At 38.3% G+C, this 16,714-nt stretch overlaps 1 protein-coding gene across 5 annotated transcripts in view; it reads left to right on the top strand.

Annotated features, from left to right (window-relative positions):
• The window catches only part of LOC107586386 (zinc finger and BTB domain-containing protein 7A-like), an 18,330-nt gene extending 16,053 nt beyond the window's left edge, over window positions 1-2,277 (top strand). For all 5 annotated transcript variants that reach the window (XM_016273718.1, XM_016273719.1, XM_016273721.1 and 2 more), the window contains exon 4: window positions 1,795-2,277. In XM_016273718.1, coding sequence (XP_016129204.1) covers window positions 1,795-2,242 — 448 coding nt within the window. In that variant the 3' untranslated portion in view covers window positions 2,243-2,277. The remainder of the gene's footprint in view (window positions 1-1,794) is intronic.
• Window positions 2,278-16,714: the final 14,437 nt, after the last annotated feature.

Genomic DNA, 16,714 nt, shown 5'->3' with positions numbered 1-16,714 from the left:
ACATCATGCCATCATGCTTTGGGGCTGTTTTTCTGCAAAGGGACCAGGACGACTGATCCGTGTAAACGAAAGAATGAATGTATCGTGAGCTCGTGAGATTTTGAGTGAAAACCTCCTTCCATCAGAAAGGGCATTGAAGATGAAACGTGGCTGGGTCTTTCAGCATGACAATGATCCCAAACACACCGCCCGGGCAACGAAGGAGTGGCTTCGTAAGAAGCATTTCAAGGTCCTGGGGTGGCCTAGCCAGTCTCCAGATCTCAACCCCATAGGAAATCTTTGGAGGGAGTTGAAAATCCGTGTTGCCCAGCGACAGCCCCAAAACATTATTGCTCTAGAGGAGATCTGCATGGAGGAATGGGCCAAAATACCAGCAACAGTGTGTGAAAACCTTGTGAAGACTTACAGAAAATGTTTGACCTCTGTCATTGCCAACAAAGGGTATATAACAAAGTATTGAGATGAAATTTTGTTATTGACCAAATACTTATTTTCCACCATAATTTGCAAATAAATTCTTTAAAAATCCTACAATGTGATTTTCTGGATTTTTTTCTCTCATTTTGTCTCTCATAGTTTAGGTATACCTATGATGAAAATTACAGGCCTCTCTCATCTTTTTAAGTGGGAGAACTTGCACAATTGGTGGCTGACTAAATACTTTTTTCCCCCACTGTATGTATTTACATCCTTATATTTTTGTGTTTATGTGTAGTTTATGTAATATATGTGTGCATGTTTGCCTTTGCTAATGATCTGTGTGGCTAACCTTACCGGTGTGTCTTATGGCGCTTTTCCACTGCATGGTACGGCACGGTACGACTCGGTACGGTTCACTTTTGGGGGGTTTTCCACTGGGTACAGTACCTGGTACTTTTTTTAGTACCACCTCGGTTGGGGTTCCAAGTGAACCGTACCGTTACCAAAACGTGACGTGTAAACTCTGCTGATCACGGATTGGCTGGAGAGAATCGTCACTACCTGCGTCACTGAACTTGCGACACAAACACAAAAGAATACTAGATTTAAATCAGCACAGCCAGCGAAGGATCGAACGCAAATGTTTTGAACAAGCGCACCTTTTTTTAACAACCAAAAAGTTTTGTTGTCTGTTGTGGAAGTACAGCCGTTCCTCTCGTTGATAGCAGAGGAGCAGATCCAGCGAGAGCTTGATGGGGCGACGCGGAATGAAAAAGTTTATTTTAGGAGTCGTGGTAGTAGAGGCAGCACAACTATAACGGCATGTGAATAATCCCGCCCACTCTAAAGCGGCACTGAACTGCAGTGGAAATGCAAACCGTGCCGAGCCGAACCGTGCCGTGCCGAGCCGAGTCGTACCACGCAGTGGAAAAGCGCCATTAGTAGTAGTTAGTGACTCACCCCACTGTCATAAATTGTCTTTCTGGCACATCAAGTAATTTGGGAGTGGGCATTTTAAGGAATTATAAGTATATAAAGTGTATTAGGCATGTACTCGTCTATCATGGTATAGTTTTGTTAATTTTCTAACCTTGAATTGCTGTTGAGTCTGTCTTTGTTAATTCAGTTGCACTTTATTTTAGAGTATGTGCACTTACCTGAACTTACAGTGTACTTACCTAAGAAAGTACTGGATGAAATAAGGTAGGGTAGGCTTAGGAGTAGGTTCAGGGTTCATACCCAGTTATTGTAATTACTATAACAAGTAAATAGTACATGTGGAACAGGAATGTAAAATAAAGTGCTACTGTTAATTTAATTCACACAAACCCATGGGTAATGGCTCATCAGAAGTTTTTGTATGCTCTTTTTCAGGCAGGACAAGCTAAAGGTTCACATGCGCAAGCATACAGGAGAGAAGCCTTACCTGTGTACTCAGTGTGGTGCCGCCTTTGCCCACAACTACGACTTAAAGAATCACATGCGTGTGCACACAGGCTTGCGCCCCTACCAGTGCTCCAGCTGTTTTAAAACCTTTGTGCGCTCAGACCACCTCCACCGCCATCTCAAGAAAGATGGCTGCAACGGCATCCCTTCCCGTCGAGGCCGCAAGCCACGCATACGAGATTCTGAGCTCCTGGAAGGTCCTATGGAACTTCATGGCCCAGAAGCAGACATTGAGAGAGGTCAGCGACATCCGGACAGGGGCACCGGAACATCAGTCATGGAGGAAAATCACGGTAGTCACACGCACAGTCCGGTTGCCGATGGGGAAGGTAGTGAAGATTTGACCTCGGGACAAAGGAACTCCGCAACAACATGAATAAACTTCTTCAGAGAGGGCTTTACTCAAAAAAAGAGAAAGAATGAAAGAAAAATAAGAGAGAAAAAAACAACAACAAAAAAAAACTTAAACCTACATGGTCCTCTTTAAAAAAACAAATCAGGGTGGCACTCAAATCTAATCTTCTAGTTTCTTTTTCCTCCTTTTTTTTTAGCTTCTGCATTCCACATAGAGACTTAACCACCAATTTACTGGTCTGTTATAATGGCGTAGCCATGTGCGTACGAGAAAAAGCTACTATGCAGATTAAACAAGTTCCTCATCTCTGGGTTGCATCTACATGGCCTTGTCTTAAAAAGTAAGGTGTCAAACACCAGGCTGACTCTGCTTCAACAGGTTAGCTATGAATGGTCTAAGATGTGATCAATGCAACCAATAGATCTCTTTTTCTAATGCAATGAGCAACATGTACATACACTATAAAAAATTATATTGTCTCAGATTGCAATATATGCAATATTCTGATGCAGCACCTTTTTTCTAAATGTTCCAGAAAGAATCTAACCCCGGTCCAATTCTGATGCAGCACCTTTTTTCTAAATGTTCCAGAAAGAATTGGACCGGGGTTAGATTTAAAGTGTTACTTTCTCTATAAAATATGTTTTTGAGAGTTTATCTTTTCGTGGTGTAACAGGTTACCGTTTTGAGTCGAATCTACATGGGGAGATTTTGTTAATTTGTTTCTGGCAGGGAGAGAGGGTAAGAAAAGGGATGAGGTCCTGTGTTTCTAAAGCACTACCTTCATCTGATTGCCACTGGACACAATCATGTTAAATCTAACCCCTCACAGGCCTGCTTTTCCTTATTGGCAGTCTTACTTGCATTATATTCTCTCTTATTTTTGGGATTGTCTTAATATTTTGTCATTTGATTTTTCTTTTGTCCTTTGAGTTGACTAGTTTGGGTACTTGACACTTTATATTTGTATACATGTGTATATATTAGGTTGTAATCTTATGAGACCCTTTATAAGACACACATTGCAGATATATAGGGTTACATCATCTTCACTCCAGGTTTCTCACTGCGTTAAGTTTTTCCTAAGCTGCACTTAATGGAACCCAGAAGTTTCCACCCAATGTATGAATTGTGATAATGTGCTTCATTTTGAGTCTTTCTGCAGGAGGGTGAAACTGTATGCAACAGATGAGCGAGGGCACCGCTTTTATACAAACGGCTGGTGAACAACTTAAGCAGGGAATCTTTTATTTGTTTGTTTGTTTGTTTCAGTGACCGAAGGAGAGATGAAGAGTGAGCACCTTTTTTATGCATTTGCACAGCTTTACTAAAGATATCCAACAGAGATAGAGAAATATAATATTTAAAGAGACAGTTTGGGTTGGGGAGATACAAAGTGCTTATTCAATGACTTTGCCCAAGGGACCACAGAAAAAAAATCTGAAACAACCTGAGCGATAAGATGAGCAATAAATTAATGTCCAATTCCAAATAAGCACACAGCTGTAGCCGAGTAAGAAGGAGGGTCCAGTTTTTAGTGTATGAAATGTGAGCATCATTAATGAAAGAAATATATATAGATACAAAATGGGATCAGTAATACAAACTTTATCGCTTTTTTCACAATGCAAATGACTGGCCAAAGTTTTGAAAGAAAGTGTCCTGAAAACTGAGACCTTTATTTTAAAGTAATATGTGCTTCCTTGCGCTGGTGAGGCAGGGTGCAGCAACATCCTATGGCCACATCAGAGCAGGATGACTCACTGAGAGGGGCCTGGAGCATCAGCAGGCACTTTGTGGGCACGTTGAGACAGGCTCTCCCCAAAATCCAGCAGAGTGGGTCCTTTGGTTAAGTTAGGACTCTCGTTTAAATAAGGCATGTATGAGGACAAGACATAACTTAAGGTGGAGCCTTTTATAGCTGATAAAGTGGCACATTTGAAAGAAAATTCCTAGGCGCATGCATTCTAAAAGCAGTTTGTGATCCTTGCTAAATCTTTCAAGTGGATCTCGGTGTGTACAATGGCTGTGGTTACAGCCATGGATGCACAGTTTTGTTTCAGGGTGAATTAGAAGATGCAATTTTGTGGCATCATTCCTTCTGCAGTGCTGTACCGTGTTTATCGGCCTTTCGCACCTTAATAAGAAAGAAGCAAGATTTGAATGCACTTTGTTACTGAGAAGGGCACTTTTAGAAACGGGTACTTTCAAGTAAAAGAGCAGATGTGCTAAACAAAAAGGCCCATCCAAGTGGTGATACTTAACTCTTATATACTTATACTTCCTCTTTTTTTTTAAATAGTAATTATTATTATTTTGGCTTGTTCATAAGTGTTGATTTTGTTCAGGTCTTTACACCGAGCTGCCAAAAAAAGCGCAGTCACTCAAGAGAAAGGACAGGGTGAAGATTTTATTAAAATTGTTGATGAAAGAGTAACAAAGGATAATATGAAAGCATAATGATTAATTGCACTTAAAGTTGATTGAAAAGTTCTCTATTTTGTCTTAACACAGAAGAGCGTAAGGTGTGGCAGTATCTGCAGGGATTTATGACAATTATCTACAACTACATACTCCTGTTTAGTTTGTTTCGCTGGTTAAGTGTAGTGTTCACTTTAAATTTGTTGTTGAAGGTCACACCCTAAGCATCACACTACTGTAAGTTACGAAGGAAGATTTTGTGTGACTGGACGACATGGCTGAAATAATCTTTTTGGAAATTCCAGTGTGAGAGCTTTTGTTTTTCACACCCCAAAACACAGTTAATAATGCATCACATACCTGCAAGGGTGTGTGGTAACATATTGACCTAGACCATTTCTTATCAACTGTTTCACTCATCGCCTGCATTCATCCCATAAGAAGATCACAGTAGCTTTTAGATTTGTTTCCGGGATGTATTTGTACTTATGCCACGGGCCAAATTTATTCTCCCTCATTATAGAAGCAGACGTTGGAGTAGAATTGTTGTGGAAAAGCCTACTTGACTCCCCTTTCTGTCTATAGTTTTTTTTTTCTGTGATACTGAGTGTGAGAGTTTTAAACTTGCAAGGCTTTCATTTGTTTTATTGTAAAATGTGTTGCTGCAGCTTGTTTGTTTTCTAGCAAAGATAATGCTAGCTGTGTTTGTGGGGTTTAGGGCTAAATGGTGGTGGACAATAGGGAGGGTTAGGTGGGTGGGAAGGGAGGTAACAAAGCCTGATAGCACTGGAAATAGTGCTTTAGCTGAAAAATAGTTTTTGCACTAAAAGTCACTCATGTCCTTGTCCTGGGAGGAGGGGGACTGGAGAACCGGGCAAGGCCTTTGAGTTTTTGTGAACACAGAGTCTGTTTAATCTCCACTTCACTTCCCTATAATTACATCTGCAATTAACTCTTTGGAAACCAAAGTAGGGAAAGACTAGGATTACTAAAAGACTATTCTTGGCCATTAGAAGAAAGCGGTGAATCTCACATGTTCAACAACAGCATAAACAAAACCATTTACGAGACGAGTGTAGGTCAAGAGTCCAAAGCCACTCCAACAGAAATAAGCAGCTTGAGGAAAGACACAGTATTCATGGAATGGCTTCTTTCCAATGGTTAACAGGATCAAACCCTAAGCATCTGTGTCTGTGTAGCAGTTTGGTGGAGTTATTAGTGGTCTTGGTGAGTTCGCACAGACTCATTGGCTTGATCTGGAGGGGGGCATAAGCTTTGTTCAGTGGGTCCAAAATGAGTCAGGGGCAAAGTCTTGAAGCTTGACAAGTGGAGAAGGATTTTGGAGAGAATGTGCCTTAACTTAAAAGGAGATTGGGAGGGTTCTTCAAAAGGTGGCTTCCATTCCAGCTTCAGAAATGATTCTTGAATACTTGTTGGTTGGAATCTATGTTTTATTGTGGACATTTCTTAGAACCAAAAGGTTGCATAAGATCTTTGTCCAGAGATTGTCTAATACACCTCACCTTGTAAATACAACTAGTTAATTTTCTCTTGGTAAAAAGTTGATTGCAGTGAGGAGATTCTGTCATCTTCCATTTAGTGCTGTTTATTGCTTCCGCCCCAATCGTGACTCCACTGACAGACACTACAGCGAGAACGTGTCTAAAAAACATTTCCATGACTTTAAAAGCACCATGTATGTAATATCCAAATATTAATCTATTTGTGTCTTTATTTGTTTAATTTATTGGACAGGATGTCAAAAAGCATTAAAGACTACAATGACAGTGATAACCGTAATAATCATGGAGGATAATCTTATTACAATTTTAGATGTTCTGGCTGGGTCGAAGCACAACTAGCTGAGGATGACATAATTCATGGCAAGATTCGCACAGTTGTTCACACCTGATCCACTGCTGTTTGATGCCCAGCGGGCATGTTGCACAAGGAGCGGCTCATGGGCGGTGGGTACTAGTTTGCACAGATTGGGGAGGGTGGGTAGCATTTTTGTGCAGTTTGGCCAGGGGAACTATGTCTTATAAGGGGGGTTTGGAGAGCCTTGTCAGGTATTGCTGTGCCATTCGTGTACCTAAGGAATTTATAGCCATCTACGACTTTGACTGCCTCAGCTGGTTTTGTTTCACTGATCAAGGATATGTTCTGGAGAGCAGATGTCAGAGGTTGTGGTGGGAGGCAGGGGGATTTTGGGATTATGGGCCATTGTTTATGCTTCTCAGGTTAAATAATCATGGCAGTCCATGTCCATTTTTGTTGTTTGGTTTAAGCTCAAATTTTGCCTTCTGTGTAATTAAAGCTTTATATACTGTGTACACCAACCGAATATATATTATGAGTTATGAAGACATCGAAAAGCCAACTACCCATGTGACCACAATACCCTCATTTTTGTTTTGCCTAATAACTGTACATTCTTTTTATTGTAGAAAAAGGCAAAAAGGCTTTTTTTGTTTTTTTAACATTCTAGAATGGTGAGTGGTGTAATGTCTCAGAATGAGGCCAAGACAGCAGTGAATTGTGGAATGGAGACATCAAGTCTGAGGTCTTCAACAAGTCAAGGATGCATTCCATAACTTCCTCTTAATAGCTGTTAGAACGAACAGATGCAGGTAAAGGGGAAAAGAGGTGATTTACTTAGTCTTAAATGACTTTCTTAAAGGTTTTTCTCTCTTCCTCTACCCAGAATGTGCAGGGAAGAAAGTGTGTTGGGCTTCACAAACCCATCAAGCTGATAGCAGTTCTGTGATTGTAACAAAAAAGCACTTTGCGAAAGGCCATCCAGAATATTGTGTGCTGTCTCCTTTGATTATTACTGTTGTTGTTATTGTTGTTTTTCATCTTGTTAATGCAATTTTTTGTTATCTCATTGTGGATGTAATGATTTATTTAAATGCAAAAACTACATGAAAAGAAAAGAAACTTGAACATGCGATATATTTGGGTTGAAGTCCATTTGAACTGCCGCCCCGTACCACAAACATCTCTGGAAAAACACACCACGAAACAAGGAATGGCATATGTTCAAGTTGTCATACATGTTTTATTTTAACGGTTTTGCACCTTTAAACCCAAATCTCATTACAAAGGACTTCACTTTTGCTTAAAGGACATTTCTTCTTGGGTTTCAATTGTTCTGCAATATGCTTCATAGACAAATACAGAATTTATAAGAGAGTAGATCTAGATTATTGGTATTGTTAGGGCGTAACTATGCCAAACAATGTCCACTAAAAGGCTGCAGATATGCAACTTGCAACCCTGTCCAATGCAGTCAGGTTTGGACCATTATACAACTTTCCTGCATATGGACAATGTATGATATCTACTTTCATAGTTTCCATAATGTTTTTGCATAAAGTTTAAGAGTTTATAAGGGACTCATTATATACTCTATTCCAGGCCAACATCTCTTGTACGTTTCACATTTCTTGCATCAAATATGTATGCTTAATTCATTATGTGGGTAATCAGCTGAATGGACACAAGCTCTGCACAGAAAACAATCATTCATTTTCAGGCTTTGGGGGCACTTTTAAACACTTATGTTGACTTTGGGGCGGCAGAAAATTCCCAGTGTCTCAGGCTTGGACAGCAGAAACCCTTTTTTTTAATGCAAGTCCTGTTCCTTTCCATTGTCTGTCAGTGTGTGTTGAAGCTATTGAGATGTACAGGAGAATTTGGGAGAACTTGCACTTTTGGCGATGAAAAGAATTTGTATTGTTCCAGAGACCACTAAATCTACATCGTCTAAATCAAACAATTCCATGTTGTTTTCCTTTTTCATTTTATTCTTTTTAGTTTTTGTTTCATTTTATTTTTACAAAATATATCCAAAAATGTCTGACGTTTAAGAAATAAGACATTTCTATTAAAAACAGAATGTTTACAACCTCCCTGTCTTTGTATGCTATATTTTTCTAAAAGAACAAGTATTTAATACAGGTGTAATATGTCTATGGATGAGTATATGATTGAAATGAAAAGGAAGCTGTCTCAACCCTTCTGGAAAAACACTTCTTAAAACCTGTCAGTTTCTTAAGATGGTCTTCCAGCCTGGCCAAGCTGAAGTTTAGTTAAGAGGCCATCTGAAAAGTGCCCAAAAGACTAGCCTTACCAGGTTGGGAGACCAGTAGGTGAACATTTTTATCTATTTATTTTTCAGTTGTGAATGTAAGTTGTTTGCAATTTCAGAGTAAAGAAACTTGTACTTCATCTTTTTTCTTGATCTTTTGTTTAAACTGAGATCTTGAACTTAATACTGACACCTATCAGTGTGAATGCAACATCACACAAAAACTAAAGTTTTAGCCTGCTGAGGCTGTATTTGCAGGTATATTTATTTATTCCTCAAATTAAAGTGTCTGATAATAGCTAATAGGGAGGTTACCAAGATAAAGTAAGCACTATTTGGCAGGTCATATGATCTCAACTTGGCATTCCCCATAAGATTACTCTTATGCAGAGTAAAAAGCTTGCTTCTCACATGAGCCTCCGTAATTTGAAACATATTATACTTTCATACATCAAGGATTAATTTGATTATATAACTGGTGTACAAATTAAATGTAACACTTGCAAATATACTGTTCTTTTGAATACATTTTGGCTACAGCCAAATCGTGCCATTCTGTAAGCTGGTAGCTGGTTTAAAGTGGTCAATATCTGGTACAGCATCTTGGTCAGCAACTTACATGGTGGTCCAACTAGTTTAAGATTGTGAGGCTAGTTTATAGAAGCTGGTAGCTGGTCAGCCAGCTAATAACCATTGTAGACTAGTTAATTACCAGCTCAGACCAGCTATAAGCCACTAGCCTATATTTACAAAAGTTTACCAAAGCTGAGAGAATTCTATACAATAGTGAACAATGATACTGTAGGCTAATTAACAGTCATTTCGCGCCAATTGGGTAGCGGTCTGACGACAAATTCGTGAAATCGCTAGATTAAGAGAAAAATAATTTGGTGCTGAGACTTTAAGATGATCACTAATACTTGTAATGTTGAATCTAATTTTAAATAAACACTTACGTGCGATGTCATGTAGCCTGCTATATCCAACAAGACAAGCACTTTTCGCCATTACATTTCTTTCTTTTGTAGGCCTACCTCAGGCCAACGGACCGCGTGCTCAGAGACGGCGCTAAAAAAGTGCCAATGTAGTTCATTACATCACCACAAGATGTCACTACACCTTAACTGTTCTCCCTCGACAAACTCTTCAAGATGTCCCTTGCGATTATGGATGTATATTCAAATTATCAGCATTGTTCTTTGTGTATAGCGAGTTTCATTTACAATAGGGTTGTCTAAAATTATTATTCAATAAATAATTATAAATTAATCTGATTTTGAGCTGTGGCCATTCTTACAGACTGGGTCATTCCTGTTATGCAGCATGTCTTAATGTTTTGGATGAAATATTACTAACAGTGAAATCATAATAATGTTATTTTATTAGAATATCCAATTATAAACGAGCACAGAGTTCAATTTTAAATAATTTCACTACATTGGTTTTTGCCATATCCCTGGGTGCTATGCACTAATTTCATTACTCACACAACATCAAAAGCTGGTAGATAATTAAAGAAATATTTAAATTGTTCCCTCTTTTGCCTAACAACTTTTTTTTCATGGCATTAGCCTACTGTTTAATTGGTAATCAGTTTAGATGTTCTTCTTTTGTCACTTAACATTCTTTCTTTAACAAAAAAACAACAATTCTATAATGACTTCTTCCTCAGTAAAGTGCAGAAAAGTCACAGTTTGTGGCAGGAAAACAACACAAACATCAGTATTAGCAGTGATTTCTATGAATTCTGTGAATTTGGTTGTCTCACTGTGATAAAATTACAGAAATTAGCATGATATCAAAACTTCAAAAGACACATAAAACATATTGGGGGAATGAAAATAGCAAATCGCATGTGGGTCTGGAAATAGTTGTGCCAGACTTTATTAGGGTGTTTATGTGTAAAATATTTGAGACTATGGGTAGTGTACTCCTCCTCCTAATGTCCCAGACACGACAGAAACAAGCTGAAAACAGAATTGAGGGGTGATTAATAATTAAGCAGAACAGAGCAGGCGAAGGGGTTACATTGTTTTTCTCACTCAGGGGTGTTTTTTCTGTCCGAACAGATTGAGTTGGAAACAAGATCAAAGAAAACCCTGAAGCAGTCTGTTACATTTTTTAAAGATATCTGCAGGCCCACTTTGTATTCTCTCTCTTTTTTTTTTCTTGCAGTGTGTGTGTGAGTCAGTGAGAGAGAGATTTCACGCTAGGACAGGACTAAATAAAACCCCTGCAGATTTCCCAACAATGAACTCCAGGAGGGAAATCTCAAAGAGAAAAATATGTCTTAATCAGTTTCATTGACAGCCTATTATTACTGAGAGTCAAATGACATTAAAATCACACTTGAATTGGTTGAAATAGATCGTCACTCAAGTACACTTGCCAAAACATTGGTTATTTAAAGAAAGAAAAAGGTAATAGTATCACTCTAGTCTCTTTTCAAGTACGGATTTGTCGGTAACAATAATTTGGTGCCGCTCAAGACAACCCCCCCCCTTTCATATGTTGATTAGGGACCTTGACCTTTAACCCCTTAACCTCACATCCCGTATCGCAAGTGCCCCCCAACCCCGTTCCACACATAGAATGCTTTCAGGGCCACACCACAGCCCCAAAGCCTCGCCTCTGGACATCTCTCGGGTCCCTGGAGACTGAGAAGCGAGGTACCTTTAAACCACTGCGGCAAAAATCCCCAACAAAACTCTGCAGTCATTAATATGCAAAAATGCAAATGAGTGGGTAATTAAGAGCTGGAGCTCTCTGGAGGCTCTTTGATTGCTAATGAATTCTAATCTGCAAAGAAGGGGGGAGGGGAACGAGGAGAAAAGGATGAAAGAATCAGACAAAAAAAATAAGAAAATATTAAAAAGTCACTCCTATATGTAATCATATAATCCTTTATGGAAGCTACAAATATCTAATTTCCTATCCGGAATCACACAACAAAACTAAAGCGTACAGGTCATTCAATGACTACAACCAAACATTCGCTAGAAATGCTAACATTTGGCCCTGGGTGAAATTACACGAGCGAATCCAGAACCCTGACATTCCAAAGGCCCTTTGAAAGACTTTCTAAACAATAAACAGGATACTGTAGGGCTATGCTGTACGTCCTCGAAACAGACATCTTGTTTTACGGCGTATCGTGGCGAAGGCGAGTTCCTGAGAAAGACAGTGACAGAGAGAATGTCGGAGAGGTCAGGTAGCATGACTGTCTGCATGGCAGCACCAGCTGTGTTATGGAGAGGAGATGTTATTTCATCACTTTTGCAAGCGAAAACACCCCCCACTCACACTCCCTCACTCTCGCTCACACAGGCACACACAAACATGCTGTTATTGTTACTGAAGTAGTCCCACGGCACCCACAATCTCCCACTTCACCCCTCCACCCTCCTCATCCATCTCTCCTTCTTTCTTTCGCTCTTTGCTTCACATTCTGCATCTCCTTGTTAGTTAACAATTCAAAATGTGATTAAAAAATTTTGCCTAAAGGAATGATGACTATTCTTGTCACTATTTACTTATCCTCATGTCGTTCCAAACCTGTATGACGTGCAGTGGAACACAAAAGGAAAGATTTAGAATGTTAAAGAACCCATTCTTTTGAATGAATCGGTTGATGCGGTTCACAAAACCTGTCTGAATGATCCGTCCATGAATCAGATTTGTTTTCACGTTCAACCCACTGACTCAATTATCCATTCACTGCGGTTAACAGCAAGGAAGATTATCAGTGAATAATGGCTTAAATTTCCGTATGTTTCTTTCACAAATCTATCGTATGATTTGGGAAGCTTTGGAATATAGCACACAGTTCTTGTGAACTACTTTTATGGTGCCCAGTGGAAGCTTAAAAACTCCAGTCAATGGCTGCATCTGAAAACGTATGAGGCAATGAGTTTGTAGGCAGCGTTTTTGCACGAAGGCACCACATGAATCTGATTTCGGACAGGCTTCCGAGGCAGCATAACGGTTTAATGATCGACTACAACAAAATAGAACGTGTTTTTGTGATAACTAAACGAATATTTAATTATATAGAAATATACATTTACACACAAACTGACCACCAAATGCAACTTTCAGACGCCATCTTTATTTTTTCTTTCAACCGTCACGGAATTGAACGCACAGGATTGTGGGATATCAAAGGCAGCGAAGAATACATCTATACTGCCTTCAAAATTCGAACAGAAGAAGGTACCTCCAGAGACAGGAAGTAAAGCAGAATTTGGATTCGGACGTGCTTTGATGCCTTCCTGCCTTGGAATGCTGCCTCCGAAGACAGGTAAGCAGCCACTTAAAGGGATAGTTCACCTTCAGATGCTGGTCCCCATTGACTTCCATAGAATGGGAAAAAACACTATGCAAGTCAAAGGGGACCAGCAACTGAAGGTGAACTATCCCTTTAAGTTGTTTTCACAATTTCTTCTTTTGTGTACCACAGAAGAAGAAGAAAAAGACATTTATACGGATTTAGAATGACATGAATGTGAGTAAATAATTACAAAGTTTACATTTTTGGCTTAACTATCCCTTTAACGTAAGTGTACCTCTCACAGACACATATATGCATAACTATTCTTTTATTTACAACATATTTATGTTAAGAAAGTTTCAAAAGATCATTTACCAAATGTGGATGTGTATACAAACAGGCTTCCTTTGGATTGCGAAAGGGTTAATGAACTTATACTGCATCTCGCTCCGTGTCACGTTAAGTTAGCGCTTGAGCGACCGCAGGTCTGTGTGGCGGGAAGCTGGAGGGCTTGGGGTTTGTAAACAGGAAGTCTACGCTACACTCACTGTACCTGATGCGTGGGTGATAGAGCAGGGGCTGCCCGAGCAAAATGTGCAACGCTGGGATCCAAAAATGGCAGGTGTGTCAGAGATAGGGGAACACGTGATATAATCTTACGAGACCCTTGAGAGATTGAGTGTGAAATGGTTGGAAAAACGTACAAATACAGAGGGCAACCACATTGCCCCATTTTATTTTTCAGTTCTCAAAAGTGTTTTGATGTGAAAATGAATCTTATGAAAACCTGTCAAGAACATAACTGGATAATGTTTCGCATTAATAAATACATAAAATAAGATAAAAGATGCCAATTATTTTGTATGAATTGACATTTTAGATTTTGTAACATTATTCTGACATTATTTTGTCTTGAATTAACCCCACCCACACTTTTATTAGCATAATGCAAACTTACTATATTACAATAATTATCTAATTATTAGTGATCTAATAAATCTAATTACACTCTAAAAAATGCTGGGTTAAATACAATCCAGTGCTGGGTAAAATAGGGACAAACCCAGCGTTGGGTTACTACCCAGAAGGTTGGGTTAAACATTTAACCCAACCGCTGGTTCAAAACAGCCCAATTGCTGGGTTTGTCCCTATTTTACCCAGCACTGGATTGTATTTAACCCAGCATTTTTAGAGTGCATTATTGACAATAATAGACATTACAGACAAACTCAGTTATAAAACTCACACATTACGGTAATGAAAATTTGGGACTGTGCTTAATTGTCACAATAATAATTAAATAATAATCTAAAATAATCTAAATGAATTATTATGATTTTGTTTTTAATTTAACCTGCAAGATTTACTGCAATTAAACCGTTTCGGAAACCGTTTGTGAAAAATGTGCTTAATTGACACAAAAATAAATAATGTTTCAAAAATAATTAATAACCAAAAATAGGCTAAATTAAATGTAAAATAATGGTATAAAATGTAACCCTGGACCACAAAACCAGTCATAAGTGTCCATTTTTCGAAACTGAGATTTATACATCATATGAAAGCTGAATAAATAAGCTTTCCATTGATGTATGGTTTGTAAACAATATTTGGCCGAGATACAACTATTTGAAAATGTGGAATCTGAGGGTGCAAAAAAAATCTAAATATTGAGAAAATCGCCTTTAAAGTTGTCCAAATGAAGTTCTTAGCAATGCATATTACTAATCAAAAATTAAGTTTTCATATATTTACAGTAGGAAATTTACAAAATAACTTCATGGAACATGATCTTTACTTAATATCCTAATGATTTTTGGCATAAAAGAAAAATCAATAATTTTGACCCATACAATGTGTTTTTGGCTATTGCTATAAATACCCCAGCGACTTAAGACTGGTTTTGTGGTCCAGGGTCACAAATATATAGACATTTCTTTTCTTTTTTTTGGTGAAATGCAGGTTTTGTGTAGTGAAACCGTTTCTGGCATGGTCAGGTGGTCTTGTCTTATCTACCCAAGGCATTTGGTAAGCATTGGTATCGCTACTAATCAACATGCTGGGTTGATGGTCCTTTTCCCAGGGTGCTGTAAAGGTGGGTGCCTTCATTTTAGTGTCCGTTGACTGGCCTCCAATCGAGCAAAGTCAGCGGGGGTCAGTTTACCATGTGCAGGGCAAGCAAAACAGATAGATACTTCGTGTTCTGCCTCTCTCCTCCCCTCCGACTCAAATAGTCCCAGAACATGGGCAAAGGGCCAAAAACATCAATTTGTGAAGTAGAGTTTCAGAAAAATGTTTCCATGTGGCTACACAATAATTTTTTAGAATCAGCGTATTCACTGCTGTATTTCAAAGACTTAAAATAAATCAAGGTTCTTGTTGGAGAATGAAAGGCTTCAGTCGGTGATTGTCATATGTCACTGTTTCAATTGAGGGGGTTGGTGAGGCTTTGGGGTTGTGAAGCTTGGCCTAGTTTCATGTCTGATCACTACCGTATGCACCACAGATCTCGCCCTCCACTGCAGGTAGTCAACGAGTGCAACACAGCGCACCCCAAAGATCTGTGTGATACAGCAGCCATGGAGGAGTTTCTTTGAAGAGCTCAGATGGCTTTTAGTGATGTGAAAAGAGAGAAGTAAATCAGAGATTAGAGAGTTCGGTGAGGAGGATGAATGCATGAAAAGGTTAGGGGTTCATACTGCGCAGTGCTGTAGAGCAAACAGAGATAAAAGGTGGGTTCTATGCTCAGATGACCTGGAAATGGAAAACTCTGGAGATGCACACGGCGAGAAGCTTCAGGTTCAAACCAACCGACTGCAGGTGCTCTGTTCCACAGAATGGTTTGGTTTCCCACTGATTGCATTTTTAGATATTTTTCATTATACACTACATACCGACCGAGAAATACATTCTGCCATTCTCATCACCATAATTAATCCAGCTATAGTTTTACTTCTGAGCTTTGTCATATTCTTATGATTGTCATTAGATTCTCATTACTGTACTACATTAATTATGTCCAGGTTGAATTTAAAATAATCAATTTATGAATTAACATTAGAATAGAAAATTAACAGCACAAAAAGCTACTACAATGTATAAATACTTTACTATTGAAATTTTCTTTCACATTAAAGTGTATTATGGTAATGAACAATATATCAAACAAACAACAAATATACAAACAAATAGGTCAACATTTTTTTTCTTCATTTTTTTGCATAACGGTAATGAGAATTGTGTAGGAATTTTCAAAAAAAATAAAAAAAATAATCCCATTTCTGATTTATTTTTTAAATTGTTTACATTTATTTTGACAATTTTTTGTCTCTTTGTTTTGATTTTTATACTAATTTTTTTTAGTATAACATTTTTATACTAATGTATTTTAGGGTTATTAAGATTTTGTAACATCGAGACATGATTTTTTTTAAATTAAACCTTCACCTTTGGGGTCATTTGGAGTATGGGAAAGAAAATTTTGCTTAAATTACAAAAAGTAATGTCACAAAATTAATTAATAATAAAAAAAATAGGCCAAATGAGTAATTATAAAATCATTTTGTAAAATGTATAGAATTTTTTTTCTTTTGATTTAAATGCTTATTTTTATGCTAATTTCAGTTTTGCATACCCAACATGCATCTTGACAAATGTTTGAAAGGTGCTTAATTTTTTTTTTTTGTGGAAAACCATCTAAACTCCCCCA

The sequence above is a fragment of the Sinocyclocheilus grahami genome, unplaced genomic scaffold (genome assembly GCF_001515645.1).
Source record: "Sinocyclocheilus grahami isolate Dianchi unplaced genomic scaffold, SAMN03320097.WGS_v1.1 scaffold81.1, whole genome shotgun sequence".
In the NCBI taxonomy this organism is placed as follows: Eukaryota; Metazoa; Chordata; class Actinopteri; order Cypriniformes; family Cyprinidae; genus Sinocyclocheilus; species Sinocyclocheilus grahami.
Note: the sequence above shows the minus strand (reverse complement) of the source record. Positions and strands in the feature narration are given on the sequence as shown.